Below are 17,931 nucleotides of genomic sequence, written 5' to 3' on the forward strand. Positions count from 1 at the left end.
AGAAAGGGGGGGATTGGGAGTTAAAAATATATCTTTTTTCAATGTGGCCCTTTTAAACAAGTGGAGATGGAGGATTCTACAAGGGGAAAATTCTTTGTGGTTAGATGTTTTGAAGGCGAGGTATGGAGATTTATCTTCTAAAGTGTTTTGCTTTGATAAGGAAGAAAAAGTGTCGTCTACATGTTCATTTTGGTGGAAGGACTTGATTAAGGTTAGTTCTCCTTTCATCTTGGATCCTTTTGTTGAAAGAACTAGCTTTGTTGTTCATAATGGTTTTAATACCCCTTTTTGGGAATCCAAGTGGCTTAATGGAATTTCATTGAGAGATGATTTTCCGGTTTTATATGAGGTTTCCCGGTTGAAAAAAGTATCGGTTGCGGCGATGGGTGGGTGGTTGGAAGGTATTTGGAAGTGGAGTAACTTTGGTATTTCCGATTTATTTTTGGAAATGGACGAGGTTTTAGAAGACATGGTTAGAATGAAGAATAGAGTGGAGGAGTTTAATGGTTGGAAAGTGGGCAAAGATTTGGTGGAATGGAATGGTAATTCGGATAAGACTTTCTCGGTATCTTCGTGTTACGAATTTTTTGATTCTTACCGGATTCCATACGGCCCTCATAATGTCCATGATGGTGTTTTTAGTTTGATATGGAAGATGGATGTCCCGTTTAAGATTAAAGCTTTTGGGTGGAGGTTATTTCGCAATAGACTTCCAACTAAGGATCAATTGGCTATTAGAGGTATTGTTCTTCCTTTAGAGAATTCGTTATGTACATTTTGTGGTGATTGTTTGGAAAACTTGAATCATCTCTTTTTTAATTGTGGGGTGGTGAAGAAGATTTGGCGCGATATAGCGGTTTGGGTTGGTAAAGGGGATAGTATTTTTGTTGAGTGCTTTGCGCTTTTTATGGAATGGCACTCATTTTTTAATGTGAATATGGTGAAAGATAGAAAATTGGGGGTTGTGTGGTTAGCGATAACTTGGGCTATTTGGTTGGTTAGAAATGGAGTTTGCTTCCGGAATGACCCTTGGAATGTCGGCAATACCGTTTGAAACATTAAGCTTTTAGTGTGGAAGTGGTCTTTTTGCGGGAATATTACTCATCCCAATTATTCCTTTTACGAGTTTTGTAAGGAACCGTTATATTTTCTCTCGTAAGGATAATTGGTTAGTAATTTTCTTTTTCTTTTTGGTTGAGTTTCGGTGTATTCGGGTTGGAGAACCCCCTTAGTTCTCCCGTTAATATATTTTTCCTTGCCTTCTAAAAAAAAAAAAAGTGAATGGGTTTAGTGGGAAGTTATAATAAATAGGGTTTAGTGGGAAGTTATAATAAATAAGGTTTAGTCTATATGTTGAAAGAACCATCCAACACGCTTACATTATTTACTTAAATGCTCCACACAAAGTCTCTTCTTTCTCTCTTTATTATAAATTTATAAGCATTGGGAAGAAGTTTTCAATACCACTAGCATTCCTACTTTTACATTTTCACTGCATTTGCTGCTTCACTATTTCTCAAGTCTCTTCTCTCTATATTAGTATAAATTTATAAGCATTCGTAAGAAGTTTAAATTTTTGAACCATAAGTTTCTTCTCTCGCTATTATAAATTTATAAGCATTAAGAAGAAGTTTTCAATACTACTAATTTTCCTACATTTTCAATGCATTTGATGCTCCAATATTTGTCAAGTCTCTTCTCTCTCAACTATAAATTTATAAACATTAAAAAGAAGTTTAAATTTTTGAACCATTTCTTTAGAAATATTTCCTCTTTCATTTAATTAAAGTTTATTTTAATCCAAATTAACATATACTCCCTCCGTCTCACAATAGATGTTCTATTTCGTATTTTTATTTGTCTCAAATTAATTGTCTATTTAAAATACCAATGTGATATTTATTATTTTTTTTCCACTATCTATTAATTCATTTAAATCTCAAAGAAGACACTTATTGTGAGACGGGAAGAGTACAAGTTATCGTGGATTTCTTCTCTTTCTTATATTTTAATTTTATATGCTATATTGTTTATTAAATTTTACATCCATTCATCAAATAAAGAACAAACCAACCCTCTTCTCCTCCTATTATGAATAATTATATTGCAATTTCTTTTTTACCGTCAATGAAATGATCATATTAGGTACCTAATATTAGGAACCGCCAATTACTCTTTTTACGAGTTTTGTAAGGAGCCGTTGTTTTTCTCTCGTAATTGTAATTGGTTTCTAATTTTCCTTTGTCGGTTTTTGCCGTCTCTTTTGTAATCGGGTTGGAGAACCCTTAGTTCTCCCTTTTATATTATCTTGATTACTAAAAAAATATTGGGAACCGTCAATATTAGTTTTGTTAATTATTTTTAATGAACATATTTTAATAAATTTAACATCATCTCATCCTTCCAGACCATACGGTCAGTATTATTTTTGTTAATTCATTTTTAATGAACATATTTTAATAAATTTAACACAATTTTTTTAGTGTAATAACCTTCAATTCTCCCACCTACTCCCACTATTAACTATTTCTACATTTTTTATACATATGGTTAATTTTTCCTCTTTTATATTTACTTTTTAAGTATAAATTATTATTACTATTATTATTATTATTATTATTTTCAAGATTAATGTAACATTCTCTTAAAAATTATGTCATAATTATTTTGACCAATTATATATAGAATTCAAAATATTTTATGATTATAAATAAACTTAATTTCTTTAATTAATGAATTTACTATATGAAAAATTATTTAAATATATTATTAATTATTATATAAATTATAAAAAATTTACATTAAGATCAATTATTTTCCGTGCATCGTACGGGTCAAAATACTAGTATATATTAATAGGATATATCATTGTCAAAATATATAAAAAACAAAAAAGTAACTTTATCAAAAAATAAATAAAAATCATTGTCAAAAATAAAATTTAAGAAAATAAATAAATTAACTCAAAACACGGTTAGAACGCTACCTTGTCTTTTTATTTCCATAAAATTTATACTTTAAAAAGACTATATTTTCCAAAAGTCATTCATTGCATTTTTCATTTTCTAAAACAGAAAAGAAATTATATTTTCTTCCAGGTTAAGTATTCTAAACTGTAATTTTTCAAAAGAAGAATATTTTGGACTCTAGCTAGCCAGGTTAATTACACTTTTAGATAAAACCTTCCCAAGTTCTACCTAAATTTTATATCAAATTTCTTTATAATATTATATTATTTAACTTTTTGTATCAAGTTCTACCTTCCATTTTTTATTTCTCCTATAAATATATAACCTCCACCATCATATTCAAGACACACAACGTTTTCATCAAAGAAATATTTCAGAGAAATTAAAAGCATTCACATACATCAAGACAATGGCTTCTTGGTCTGCAGAAAATGCCATCAAAGCCTATCTCAGCACTTTGAAAATGGTGAGTAGCATTCATCTATAATTTCTTGATATGATTCTTCAATTAATATTTTTTTTCTATTCCTTAAAAATTTTCTGATCTGATTTTTGGTTATATTTCGATAGGATGAAAAGGCTAAAGAACCATCTGTTGCCGAATTTATATCAGCATTAGCAGCTGGAAATAATGCACAATTAATGGTTGTTGCTTCTGCTGCTGCAGCAGATTCAACAACACTTGCACTAATTGCTGCTGCTAATCAAACTAACGGAAATGTAATATGCATTGTACCTAACAATCAAGATCTAATTGCATCCAAGAATTTCCTAGGAGCAGATTCTAATAAAGTGAAGTTCATGATTGGAAAAGGAGCACAAGAATTAGATGTATTAAACAAAGCTGATTTTGTGGTAATTGATTGTAATCTTGTGAACCATGAAGAGCTTGTGAAATTAGTCCAAACTGGTGATGGTAATAAGCAAAAGGGTGTAGTTGTTGTTGGTTACAATGCATTTGGTTGTAAAGGGTCTTGGAGAACATGTGGAACCAAAACTCAATTGCTTCCTATTGGTGAAGGATTACTGGTGACAAGATTTGAAGAAAACAATGCTATTAGACATAAATATGGATCTGGAATGAATAAGAGTGTTCGAAGTCGGTGGATTGTGAAGGTTGATAAATGTACCGGTGAAGAACATGTTTTTAGAGTTAGACTTTCACAAGGAGTGATTTAGAAAATTCGATGGAATCAGAAATTTCCATAGTTACAAGATCTGGACTATTTGGATAAAAACATGACATCTCGTGCTTCGACTTTGATGATTTAAATCGAGTGTTCAAAGTATTTTTTGGAACAGAAGTGGTTCAATGTTGATTCCATACTTCAAATCGAAATCGCGTTAATGCAGAGAAATCAAATCTTGCAAGTATCAGCCACTACAAGAAAATCATGCAGCCATATTCTTTTAGTGAGCCAGTACTCCATCTAATTTTTTGAGGAAAGAGAATTATAAATTTTGGTTATATTGTAAGGCACCAAAGAGTTAGTCTTATTTTAAATGTACAAAGCAAACTATAGAAATATATGTTCTGAATTGAGATAGATATAAAAACGCAATTATTATAAATTCTTGCTCAAACTATATTGTTCTTGTTTTCTTTGTATGAAAAGTTCATAGGCCCAATAAAAAATATGGTACCTTGTTCCAACAATGGTTATGTGGTTTTGTCACATCAATTACAGAAACAACCTTGATATGATGCTAGTTGAATAAATTATTAGTGTACAATATGTTAATCTCCTATCATTACAGATTGAATATATTCAAGGAAATTATAATTAGCATCCAACAACAGCTAATTGATGTTTCTTGATTGTTTAGTGAATTACTGCCAATACTAACATGTGATACTATAAAGTGTTGTCTACAGATATTTTGTTTTTGGCTTTTTGCAACTTCCTGGTTGGCATGATGGAAAGACATTACTGGGAGCCACACTGGTATAAGAACTGGATCACAAAAAAACATTGAAATAAAATCTCGAATTAAAATTTTAAGAGCCTTTTGAAGAGGAAGAGATGAGAGGGCTTTGAAAAAAAAAAAAAGAATTGATTCGAAAGAATCGAAAGATTTTGGTTGAGAGGGTTTTGGAGAGTTTACTTTTAATCATAACGCCAAAAATCCAATAATTTGGGGGAATCAAAATTTCCGTTGAAGAAGGATTTTGGAGTGCACATATAAATTTTTCAAATATCTTTTAAGTTGTTATAGACTATAGTATTATGAAAATTAAAACTACATAAATAATAAACACTCTTTTAACATTGTATATAAAATTATTTTTTCAAAAAATGTCAAATATTTTTTTAAAAATTCATTTTACGAAGTCTTCTCCTCCCATTCAAACTCCCAAACAAAACTTTAGAATATGTTTGGATGTTTATATTTTGAAGAGAAATCTTTCGGAAGGTCACATCTATAATTTGAAATGTATTTGATAATTATTTAAAATTAAAATAAACAACATTATACATTAGTATATAATATCACAATATTTTATTTTAAGTTTTTTGAAATATTAAAAATATATCAAATTATAAATGTGATCCTCCAAAAACCTTCCATCTAAAATCTTTCAAAGTCCAACTCGAAAATAGCCTTTAAGAAAATCTTTACACATTATTCACATAGTCAATTCGATTCTTCCACTCATATTTGTTCTTCAATAATATATCTCCCCTAAAATACTTGTTTGCCACATAATTATACATGACTGACCTCAACCATAACCCCACCTTGAATAAAGCATAATCAATCTCCCAAATTCCATCAATCTCCCCTAAAATACTTGTGTGAGGTTCATTGACGAAATTTGAGAGATTGATTATGCTTTATTCAAGGTGCCTTTATTTAAATGCAAGTGTGTTGACAATAAAATTGTTGTACAAATTGATGAGTTAAGATTCACATGGATGGACCTTGGCGAGACAACTTATATGACAAAACCAATCATCAAGGCTACTCAAGCAAAACAAGTGTTTTATGTGACTGTCCCTTCTGACAAAATATGGACAATTATTCTCTCAGGAAAACACATTTCTCATGGTGATGAATATCATGATTTTAAGATTTGCTATTCCTTATACTCCTTCTTACACAATACTAGTGCCTACTTCATATGAAGAATTTGATAGAGATGACATGCATGCTATTCATAATGATAATGAAAAAAAGCATATAAGAAAATTAAAATGAATAATTTTTATCGTTTATTTATAATTTATTGTATGTTATAATTTCTAAAGTTATTTATAAACAAGTATCATTATTTTAAATTATAGGTGTTTAAAGTCAAGACTTGACAAGGCACGTTCCTCATGTTGTAGATATTATTTGATGTAATGATATGTAAACTTTATGTTATTTTGTACCATTTTGGTTTTGATGTAACATACAATTTTTGGTTCTTAAAGAAATTTTTGGTTTTGATGTAATACAATTTTTGGGTCATTTTAGTAGCCAACTATTGGTGTGGTTTACAAATGGTTCGTGTTGTTTTTTATTTTCTATTTAAGATTAAAAAAATACAGGTTAGAAATTTGGCAATTCTGTAAAATTCAAAAATTATATTAAAAAAACAAATCATTTCACTACAGTCAGGTGTTTCAACCGTGGTTATATGAAAGCTCATTATTTAGATTAAAAAATGCCCCAAAATGGCATTGTTGGGTATTGAACCCATGATCTCAGATCATTTCACTAAGGTTATTTATTACAACCATGGTGATATGTACCACACTTTCAAGCTTATTACCAAAGGTAGAAGACCATGGTTGTAAGTATCCCATTTACAACTACACACTACTTTACCACGGACTCTCAACCGTGGTTATATCTCCTTTATAACTTTGGTTAAATATGTTATCCGTAGTAGTTAAAAGAGAGAAACTAGCAAGGGAAAACAACCATACATCACCGCCATCACAAGCGGAGCCACTCAAGTGAATCTCCCTTCCAAAGGGATGATCAAGAGGAAGATCACTAAGATGATGGTCATCTACAAGGGTGGAGGTAAATCATCATCCATCATTCCCGATTGAACCATGTTGGGATTTCGGGACTTTGAAAAGGTTGGGGGAATTTCCAATAAATTTTTTCCTTTGGTAATCAAACAATTGTGGGATGGTTCGACATCTCACAAATTCTGATAGACGGAGGAAGTTCATGTGATACCCTCTATTCGCCACTGTTCGAGAAGAGTGGCTTAGACTTTGGAAGCCAAATATCATATGAAAGCTCAAATTTATAAGCATATATGGGACAGCCACTCGTCTGTGGGGTTATACAGAGTTAATATTATTCGTGAGAGAAGAAAAAGACAACTCATCAATCACTACCCAATTCCTAGTCATCTAGGGTGTGATTCTTTATAATTGCATCTTAGGTAAGCCCATCACTGTAGCGTTGGACGGCGTATCCTCACCTGTGCACTTAAAGCATAAGCACCATAACCTTCTTAGAAAGCAGAGTGTATTGTATGTCGATCTTGAAGCGGGAAAAAATACACAACGCACTCCAATGAGACCAAGGGGCAGGAATAACTATGGAGATCAACATGCCCTCCCTCATTTGGAAGCTCCAAATCTTAGACATTCACACTCCCTAACATAACTAAACAAATATAATACCATCATTAGAAATAAGCGGTGGAATACCCGCTTTGTTGTATTTAGTAGAATTCTATTTATCGCACTCATATATATACTCACATATATAAACTCCTCAATTCTTTGTTATAAATAAAGTCACTTAAATTTTGAATTGTTTGTTCCATTGTGATTACTGACAGCAATGACAAAACCGAGGTACAACTAACACAATTGTAGCCCGGCCTTCATAGTTCAAGTGTGTTGTCGAATACATTTTGTATGTCCGACTATAACAATCAATTTCTCATAGTGCCTCACGGCCGTCGGGCTTCAGGGATGTTGTCGGATACGCTTTGTACGGTCGACTGTAGCAATCAATTCCCTATAACGCCTTTTGCACCTTTTAAATTATGGGGAGCTATTGGAGACGGTTTGCACATTCGACTACAGCATCCAATCCCCCAAGGGTGATATCAAAGATGTTTTGCGCGTTTGAATATAACATTGAAATACCCACTATCAAAGAAATACATGCATTTACGCGTAGCTGGAGATCCCCCTTTATATCTAACCAATCTAAAGGATGTGAGTGGTGAAGCCTGGAGACTTCCACCTCAATTCGTGCTAGCAACTCAAGGAAACAGACGGGGATCTTCTACGCTTGGAAGGGGAATGATCTTCTGTGACATGGAGTGCAATTCAAAGCATGGTCGCATCTATCTGGTTTCATTCCCCTCGTATGTATGTATGGCCCGAAACATAACCTCAATCAACCAGACTCATGCCTTATCCATATGAACATGATTAAGGAATAGCCATGTCTAACTTGTTCATTATGAGATACTTAAAAGTAGAATCAAGAGCATAAAATGATCAAAGGCGGGCCTATATTTCACCAGTTTTGATTAGACATACAGGCACATCAAAATGTACCAATAGTTCCACCCCGCACAAGCACATTCGAATTAGAGTTTCACGATACTAACTCGACATTCCACCAAGACAATGCGTGCATCTTAATGCATAACACTCTTAAATGAAGCAGCCATACATGGCTTTGCTAAAGACTTAATGTCATTTATGCTTAAAGAAAATATTATTTACTATTGTCCATATGAAAAAAATTATGAAAGTTGTAGGGTTAAATAAGAAGCCATATCTATCCTTGGATTCCAGCCGGCTGATAACAAAGGTTGAATAGAGAGCAATACAAACCAAAAAGAATAAGCATGCGAAAGAAACAAAATAAAAAATAAAGGAGAACATGATAAAGAGCCCGACAAATCTAGTAAATATCCAACAGTTCGGCGATGACGAGATGGAAGGGACAAAATCCCCATGCTTACTCTAATATTCAATCCCAAACACTGTCATATTGAATTGATCCACACCTAACGGATGAAGCTTACACGCCTTAATCCCATTCGTCTAGAAATAAAAAAGTGGCACGATTCAAGGTTATTTAAATTTTTATATTCTTAATCTAATAACCATTGTGGTATAAAACATTTATAAATTGCAGGTGTAAAAATGAACCACGACACCACGAAAGAAAACTATATTTAAAACAGAATGAATATACTTTAAACAAGGAAGAGCTCTACTAATAGTAAGAAATTAGTACAATTACATATACACATTAAAAATGGGGGGGCGAACGGAGGAAGAAGTCCAATTCAAGAATAGAGACAATCCAACCATATAGGGAAACCTGACGCAGTCAAATTAGCTTGCTCGAAACAACCAGTTGACGATAGAAATGCTCCACTTGTTGCAACACATTCTCAAAAGACTCTACAACCACCCCTAAGACTCATAGAAGCATATTCTTTCAATTGACGGGCCAGGGAAACATTTTGATTGTGTAGAAACTCCATCTCTTTTTTAGAAGAATCAAGATTCTGGGTCCTCTTCTCCAACTTTATCATCAAATACAACACCTGACCATCCGTTATGCCAGAAAGAATGAACATAGGCAAATCTTTATGTACCTCATGTAGAGAAGCATACATTTTTTTACCTCCCTCAAATAGGTATCCTGTTGGAAATTTAAGCTGCTCAAGCTTCTCTCTAGCTGATTCCCTTTTTCACGTGCCCGGTCTATCCAAAGAGCTTCCCAGCGGCCAAACCCAACAAGGGGTAACGCGACATAAGTCTTCTTAGAAGAGAGAGCCAGGGTGTTCAACACCTCCTATAAGGCTTACCCAACAAGATTAGAAAATATGCTCATTCATCCTTAAATATTAACTTGCACCGATCACGAGAAGGATCGAGACGAGAACTAGGATCTACATGCAAACCCTGAGGAAAAACCAAGATAACAACACTTTGAGGAGGTCCCGGGGGAAGAATAAGACCCGCGATAATTCTAGGTGGCTGTATTCCATGTTTAAGACTCATACTTTTGCTTTGTCTCCAATTACATATGCACATAAGTATAATCGATATCTCAATGTGAACACAAAGAATGGGAAGGACAACATTGAAAAACATAAAAATATCAAGCTTACTGAAGTAAACACGAGGAGAATCACGAGAACAAGATCCCATGAGCAAGGAGACGTTAATGAAGCGTTTTAAGCATTTATATCGGCTTCATCCAAGGGGAAAATGCCCTTGATATAGCCTAAGCGGTCAAGGAAACCCAACAACCTTTTTTTTTATGAAAAGAGTCTTCAACAGAAAATTCCTTTTTTCCATGAATGTGTGAGCCATTCCGTAAGAGGAAGTGCTTCGCCCACCAGCAGTAAGGAAATAGAAGCTTACATTTATCTTTTATTCTTGACTCAAACTCAAATTTAGTTATGTGTGCATGGGAATGAAGATGGGTTACCAAGAAGAACTGATCTACAAAAGGTAGTAGTTCGGAAAAATCTTCAAAAGCTCGTATCCTCGGCACCAAAAGAACTAGCTTTCATTCTCTTGCCCAAGCTAAGGTACCCCCATTGCAACGAAAGATGTGAAATAGAAAATCAACATAAGGTTTTCCCCTCAGATACTTGCACTAATACTGATAAGCCTTTACAAATGCCCAGCTGGTGCGGTGAAGTTGAGATGGGGACACCATTGAGTAGTTTAAAACACCTACCTTAAAAGTGGCAAAATACAAACAAATACCCAAAGATGAGAAGAGATACTAATACCTGGGTAAAGTGAAGTTGTCTTACTCATTACAAATTATATCATCCTTATAAGGGATAGTAGAACCCCAAGATGATAATTCACCCACTTCTGAAAAGGCTGCATTTAAACTTCTCGCTCTGGCGAAGATTGAAGTGGTCGATGAGTATATGGAACCTTCCCTCGGATATGATGGGTTCATTGGACTCCTTCTCTGGATTTTCTGTGATTTCTTTTCCATATCCCACGAGTAGTTTCAAGTGTAGAAAATAAATATTTCATAAGAAAAAAGAGGTAACCACTCATGTATAGAGAAAAAGGGAACCCTAAAAGAGAAGTGGCTTTGTTTCTTCCAATATGTATGTATTGACAATATGAAAAGAGAGGTGTCATATTGTCATACCCCAAAATTTGTCCACCATATTTCAAAATAAATTGGCTCAAGCAGTCTCTTCAGACTCATATGACCTCCATTTGCTCAAAGCTACACGAGAAATAGGCATGACTATCTGTCTCCTAAGCAACAAGCCTACAACTACTAGGGTTTTGCTCCTCTCAAGGTAAGATCAGGTTCTAAGGCTTCAAGAGGACTTAAGAGCATCTCATATGTCTCAAAGAATCCTCATACTAAGTTTCAAGCTATGATTCACAAGATTGCCCAGACAAAAGCTCAAATGATTAACAGTCGATTGATTTGTCCTAAAAGTCAACTATGGTCAACTTATAGTCAAAACTCTTGATTTTTGGACAACATCAAAATTTTGAGGTTAGATTCATCATTTGATCAAGGGTTGATCATGATTCATTAAGAAAAGCTCAAAGATCATCAAAAGTCCAGTTTCTAAATTAGGGTTTTGTAGGAGAAAGTCAACTGAACTTTGACAGGTCATAACTCTCACATGGATTATCATAAATTCCCTAACCAAAGCTCATTCTCAATAAAATTTCATCCTCTACAACTTTGATACTGGGTACAAAGTCAAGAAATGCATCATTTGATAGATATGAGCTAAAATATTACAGGTCCTTCTAAAGGTTCACAAAAAGCTGTTTTTTTCCAGAGCCAATAACTTCAAGATAAAATCTCCAAATGCAAAAAAGGTTCCAAAGTGGCTTATAAACGAAATCTTGAGCTTTCCAAAAAGTCCTAGAACACCTTCATAGGATAAATATTGAGTGAGTTATGATCGTCAGAAGTTGGGAAAATTGGAGGAATTGCATGAAAACCTAAGTGGGGAATTTTGTATTTTTAAGTAATGAGCCTAGGGTTTTGGATGTTCCACGTGATTATAAGCTTATTAAATTCCCAAAGATTATTTGATAATTATTTTATGATTTTATTACATTTATATTTGGATTTATTCGTTTAAATTCAATTTAAATCAAATAAAATTAAAATAAAATAAAATGAAATCATACAAACTATTCCATTCATTGAATCTAGACCTAATTCACTCAACACAGCCAATTACACGTTGGAAAAATTGTGGAAAATAGAATGGAGCTTGAACTAGAAAGTTTTCATATATTTTTCAAATCAAATTTTTTTGCAATGCATCCAATTCTTTCTTTCCAAAACTCCTAACCCTAAATCACCCCATATATATACATAAACGTTGCAGCCTCCAAGAAAAAAAGGGACCTGGCCTCAGAACGATTCTCCAAGCTTCCAAAAATTCAGGAAAATTAGGGCACACGAAATTTCCAGTTGCAAGCACTTTCAATCCAAGCCAATCACACCAATCTCTTTCCAAGACATCAGAGAGTAAGTATGGGTCGAGAGATTTGGCTTATGGCACTCAGAACACCCATCCCGTAAGCATCCTTTGCATTTATATTACAATTCTTTGTATCTAGATTATCACTTCATTTTAATATGAATCCATGTTACTAACGTGATCCTGAGACTGTGTATGGAAGGTTTGGAAGACCACATGAAGGTTTGAACGTGTAATCACATAGATGCCATGGTTAGATCGTGAGCATGGAGAAGCTTCGTTATTTGTGATACAGGGCGTTTTAGGCCAAAACGACCCTACCAGTGGATTCGCAAGAGTCCATTAAGTGGAACTGGGCATTTGGTGTTTCTAACTGACATCGTTTTTCTGAGATTGGATGTGCAGGTCATTAGCTACGAAAATAACGCAGCAATTTTGTAGCAATTCAGTCGCAAATTCGCAGCTATCCCTCGGCGGTCAAAGATACGTCTTCTCTCTCCAAATGTAATTCGTCCATCCAGTCAACAGTGGGGCCCATTCTGACTTTTATTTTGACCCCACCACTTACCTCTTTTTATATTTATTTTATGTTGTTGGTTTGATTAACAGCTAATCTTTCCATTCTAGTTGGCAAAGCTGCTTAACCAGCTACCCTCATGACCTGGGTTCGAACCCAGGCTTTAACAATTGTTTTTTTCAAGATTCTTTGTCACAGATCCGGTGCGTCCAGCCAAGCCAGTTGTATCATGCACCTTCACGCTTCCACCATGGGATCTATGTATATCTATATCTGAAGGGCCAGATCACGCTTCCACCATGGGATCTATGTATATCTATATCTGAAGGGCCAGAGAATGATACCCCACAGTGCACCCCCAGGGAACGACCGTACCATATCCAGTGATACTAGTTTTCTTTATTTTAATTGCTTGTTTTATGTCTTTTATTATAATTTGCCACTAACCATTTTTTTATCATTAAGAAAATCATAAAAATTAGGATTGAGGATTAGTTAATCAATTAACTTTTTTTAAAAAAATTGTAATTGATTTTAATTAATTAACATAGTAAAATTAGGATTTTATTTAAAATCATTAAAAATACAAAAAAAAAAAAAAAAAACACTTAGTTTCTTCCTAGATTTTAATTAACTTTTTAAACTAATTTAGTGATTAGGTTTAACAATTAGACATAGTGTTTTTTTATAATTAATCAGTAATTAGGCTAATTAACTTAGATTTAGGTTTTCATCAATTTAAATCCTGATTTGTTCTAAAATCCTAATTTCTTTTTTCCCACCTCTCGAGTTCTTGATTTCAGTCGCGATTTATTTATTTATTTATCGTTTATTATTTTATTTTCATTTTAAATTCTAGAAACATGTATAGATCAAAAGTTTTTTATGTAATAGTAATTAGGACCTTTTAATTTCCGCTTCCTCCGGTTTTTGGTCATGTACCCCTAATCCCCGAAGTCATGTAATAACGTAGGAACCTTTACCTTCCTGCACTTTATGCTCCTGCAAATATATTAACTGCTAGATGTATGCCTTGGGATTGGATGAAAAGATAAAGTCAACCATTAGATCGCTAATAATTCAAGATGAAATATCTGAACATAACACATGTGATTGCTGCACACACTCACCTTTAGGGCAATCCCTCTTCTGTGGCCTTTCGATTAAATAGTCGAGTCTCTCGAGCGTAGGGATACCTTAGAAAATATGGTGCCTACGATTCAAAATCATCATAGTCCCATTCGGAATAAAGATCATAGTCCCTCCGAGTTACCTACGATGAAATGATCTCGTCCCTCGATGTTGCCTACGATAAATGATGATAGTCCCTTTGGATCGCTAAGATATCCCTACTGGTTGCCTTTATGACTATTCACATCTCATAATACTTCCTACCCTCTTTATGGTATGGATAGCCCCTATGAGGATTCGATGACCCTTCGATGACCCGAATACATCCAATGTATAGGACTATCTGCCCTCATATGGTATGGATAGTACTATCGCTCAAGGAAAGTCTTTAAAATAGGAAAGACCTTACGAACTTAGGGTAGGTAACTCTTAAGTGCTTGCTCACAACAAATCAAATGCTTTTCACACCCTGTTTTTTAACATTGTCTTTTCAGACATTCTCAAAAATAAAACTTTTTTTCTAAACACACACGACACCTTTCAAACATTTCAAACAAAAAGTGAGCTAAGCAATTAAGAGCCCATGGATAACCATGGATACAAAGGGTGCTAATACCTTCCCTTCGTATAACCTACCCCCGAACTCAAAATATTTTCAAAAAGGTCTTTCGTGTTCTTTAATACCTTTCCTAATTGGATAAAATAAAAGTCGGTGGCGACTCTTGCTCACCACAACATTTTGTTTGCGAAATAAAAAGTCAGTTCTCCCACCGAGTTACACCTATCAACATTCACTTCTCTTGCACGTAATACTTGAGTGTTTCGGTTACCTATAAAGATTATAATCACTCCTCTGAATAGACGTTTGGTGTTGCAAACAGTAGAAGGATAGGAAGCATGGTCGGCTGGGACTAAAATCCTTTAAACCTTCACACTGTTATCTGAGCACGAGGGCTAGGGGGCAACTTTTTTGGGGCGACCATATCTCCCTCAATTTGACCATATCTCTAGTGATTCGATTACCTTTATAAGAAATATCCTAGGTTTGAACATATCGACTATGTACTTAATTAACTTCTGGAATATTCACCTAACCACTAGAAAATTGTGTGCCCTGCTGTATGCGATTCATGTCTCGAGAATATCCTACGACCCTCCGTATTCCACACCTGAGAGATAGCGAGACAGTTGTTCATCTTCCTAATATATACAGAATAACGTCATTTTAAATAACAAGTTTCAAACATAATTTGAATACTCTTTCATCATTCACACACTGACTTGATGGTTGGAGTGTTAACCTTGTAGGTACACATCCACTCCGTCGCATCGAAAGCTTTCCTTCGCCATAACTTCTACTACTCTTCATATGTCTAGTTCTAGAATAGAACAAGTTATAAATATGACAACCTTTAAAACTTTACAACTGAATATAGGGATGAGATGAAATTTCTAGTACGGAGAAACTTATAAAGGCAATGATTGAGGGAAACCTTTGGGGTATCTAAGAGAATTAAAAAAACTTTTAAACATCTTGAATTTGTGTTCATAAATATTAAATCTTATAAAATTAGAAATACTTTGATAATAGGGTTTATTCTTAGATATTTCGGTCACTGTTTTCTTATAACTCAATAGTAATCTTTTATCATAATTTTTGGAAGTAATGTGAATATCTCGTAGTAGATTATTTAATCAAACTTGATAAAAAAGTAATTATGCGTCTTGTATTTTTTTTTTTTTAGAAAGCAAAATATCATTAACGGAAGAACTAGGAGTTCCTCAATCCATATACAAAAGCCGGAAATAGCCGACCAAAGGAAAAATTACCAACCAACTAACCATTATGATAAGAAGAACATAGGGTCCTTAATAAACTCATAAAAAGAGTATTTGGAATGGGTAATATTCCCACAAAAAGACCATCTCCAAATAAGCAACTTAATATTCCAAACGGCAATATTAACGCTCCACTTTTCTTTCCTAAAACACACCCCATTCCTTAAAATCCACAAATGCCACATAATCGCAAGCCACACAACACCCTCCTTTCTATGCTTCACCTTCATACAATCGAAATAATCATGCCATTCCATGAAGTTTGCTAAGCACTCTTCCTCCCTATTGTCCTCTTTGCCAACCCAAATTGCTACCTCCCTCCAAATCCTTTTCACCACCGAACACCTAAAAAAGAAATGATTTCTATCCTCCAAACAACTCCCACACAAAGAGCAAAATAAATTATCAATAGAGAAAGACAAGCCTCTAAAAGCCAAAAGATCTTTAGTTGGAAGCTTGTTGAGAAAAAGTCTCCAACCAAAAGCTTTTATTTTAAAAGGTACCTCCATTTTCCATATCAAACCAAAAGCTACATCACTTTTATTATTTGGACCAAACGGAATACGCAACTTTTTCATAAAACTTGTAACACGAAGCTACCGAAAAATCCGCATCCGAATTTGCTAACCAAGCTACTTCATCCTTTCCCTCCGACCAACCCTCAAAAATCTCCAACCGCTCCTTTAAAGCGCCAAAAGTCTCCAATAACCCGTCACTTTCCAATGCCCCATTCGAAATACCAAGATCACTCCAATGCCATCTACCATCTCTCCATCCTCCCATTGCCGCCACCGAAACATTTTTCAAGCAAGAAGCCTTGAATAATTCCGGAAAATACTCTTTCCACACCATATCCTCCAACCATCTAGCTTCCCAAAAAGGAGTTTTAAAACCATCATGAATGGAAAACCTACAATTCTCAACCAATGGGTCCAACAAAAAACAACCACCTATCTTTAATAAGTCCTTCCACCAAAAGGAACAAGAAGAAGAAAATTTAAAGACTTTATCAACACCAAAGATCTTAGTAGATAAGTCTCCATAACGCGACTTCAAGACATTATACCACATGGAATTAGAACCTTTAATAATTCTCCATCTCCATTTATTAAGAAGAGCTAGATTAAAAAAAGCAATATTTTTCACTCCAAGCCCCCCTTTCTCCAACGGTAAATTAACATCCTCCCACCTTACCCAATGAATGGATCTCTTTTCCCTAAATCCTCCCCACAAAAACTTGTTAAGAATGCTTGTAAATTTTTTCACAATGATGCTCGGAGCTTTAAGAAAGGATAGAGTGAAAATAGTTAAAGAACTAAGCACGGATTTTAATAAAGTGATCCTACCTCCCAAATTCAAAAAGCGATTAGTCCATCCTTCCAAACGCTTCTTCATCTTTTGAACAAGAGGATTCCATGTGGATTCCTTCCTAGGATTGAATCCAATGGGAATTCCAAGAAAATAGAATTTGCTTTCTTCCCTCCTACAAGAAAACAAGTGAGAGGCCGCCTCCAAAAAGTAAGTGTTGGAATTAATTCCAATCAACTTGCTTTTGTGATAATTAATGCCTAAGCCCGAAACAATTTCGAAAGCCCGAAGCACCGCTTTTATCGCCCACACATGCCTCCAACCCCCTTCACCCACAATTAAAGTGTCATCCGCAAATTGGAGCAAATCCACCTTACAAGTACCACTAATATCAAAGCTTTGAAATTCACCAATTTCAATGGACTTCCTCACAAGACCCGCTAAACCTTCCGCCACCAAAACAAAAAGAAAAGGCGAAAGAGGATCGCCTTGTCTCAAACCACGAGACACCATAAATTCCTTGCTGGGACTCCCATTAACTAAAACCGACATACTACTTGTGAACACTAAAATCTCCATCCATTGCAACCATTTTTCTCCGAATCCCATCCTTCGAAGCATGTATCTAAGAAAGTTCCAACTAACTTTATCATATGCCTTCTCAAAATCAACTTTAAAAAGCATACAATTCTTCCCTTCTTTTTTCGCATAATCCACCACTTCGTTCGCCACAA

At 34.5% G+C, this 17,931-nt stretch overlaps 1 protein-coding gene across 1 annotated transcript; it reads left to right on the plus strand.

The window, feature by feature from the left end:
* The first annotated feature begins 3,295 nt into the window (after window positions 1-3,295).
* Window positions 3,296-4,677, plus strand: LOC131632682 (uncharacterized). The gene is made up of 2 exons (XM_058903420.1): window positions 3,296-3,435; window positions 3,540-4,677. Exons 1-2 carry the CDS (start codon window positions 3,379-3,381, stop codon window positions 4,146-4,148), a joined length of 666 nt encoding a protein of 221 aa, XP_058759403.1. The 5' UTR covers window positions 3,296-3,378; the 3' UTR covers window positions 4,149-4,677.
* Window positions 4,678-17,931: the final 13,254 nt, after the last annotated feature.

This window comes from Vicia villosa, unplaced genomic scaffold, assembly GCF_029867415.1.
Source record: "Vicia villosa cultivar HV-30 ecotype Madison, WI unplaced genomic scaffold, Vvil1.0 ctg.000986F_1_1, whole genome shotgun sequence".
NCBI lineage: Eukaryota > Viridiplantae > Streptophyta > Magnoliopsida > Fabales > Fabaceae > Vicia > Vicia villosa.

Bases quoted from the DNA above. Each gene is read 5' to 3' on its own strand.
- LOC131632682 (XM_058903420.1), top strand. From the start codon at position 3,379: ATGGCTTCTTGGTCTGCAGAAAATGCCATCAAAGCCTATCTCAGCACT. The intron at 3,436-3,539 runs GTGAGTAGCATT...ATATTTCGATAG, and splicing joins ATCTCAGCACTTTGAAAATG to GATGAAAAGGCTAAAGAACC.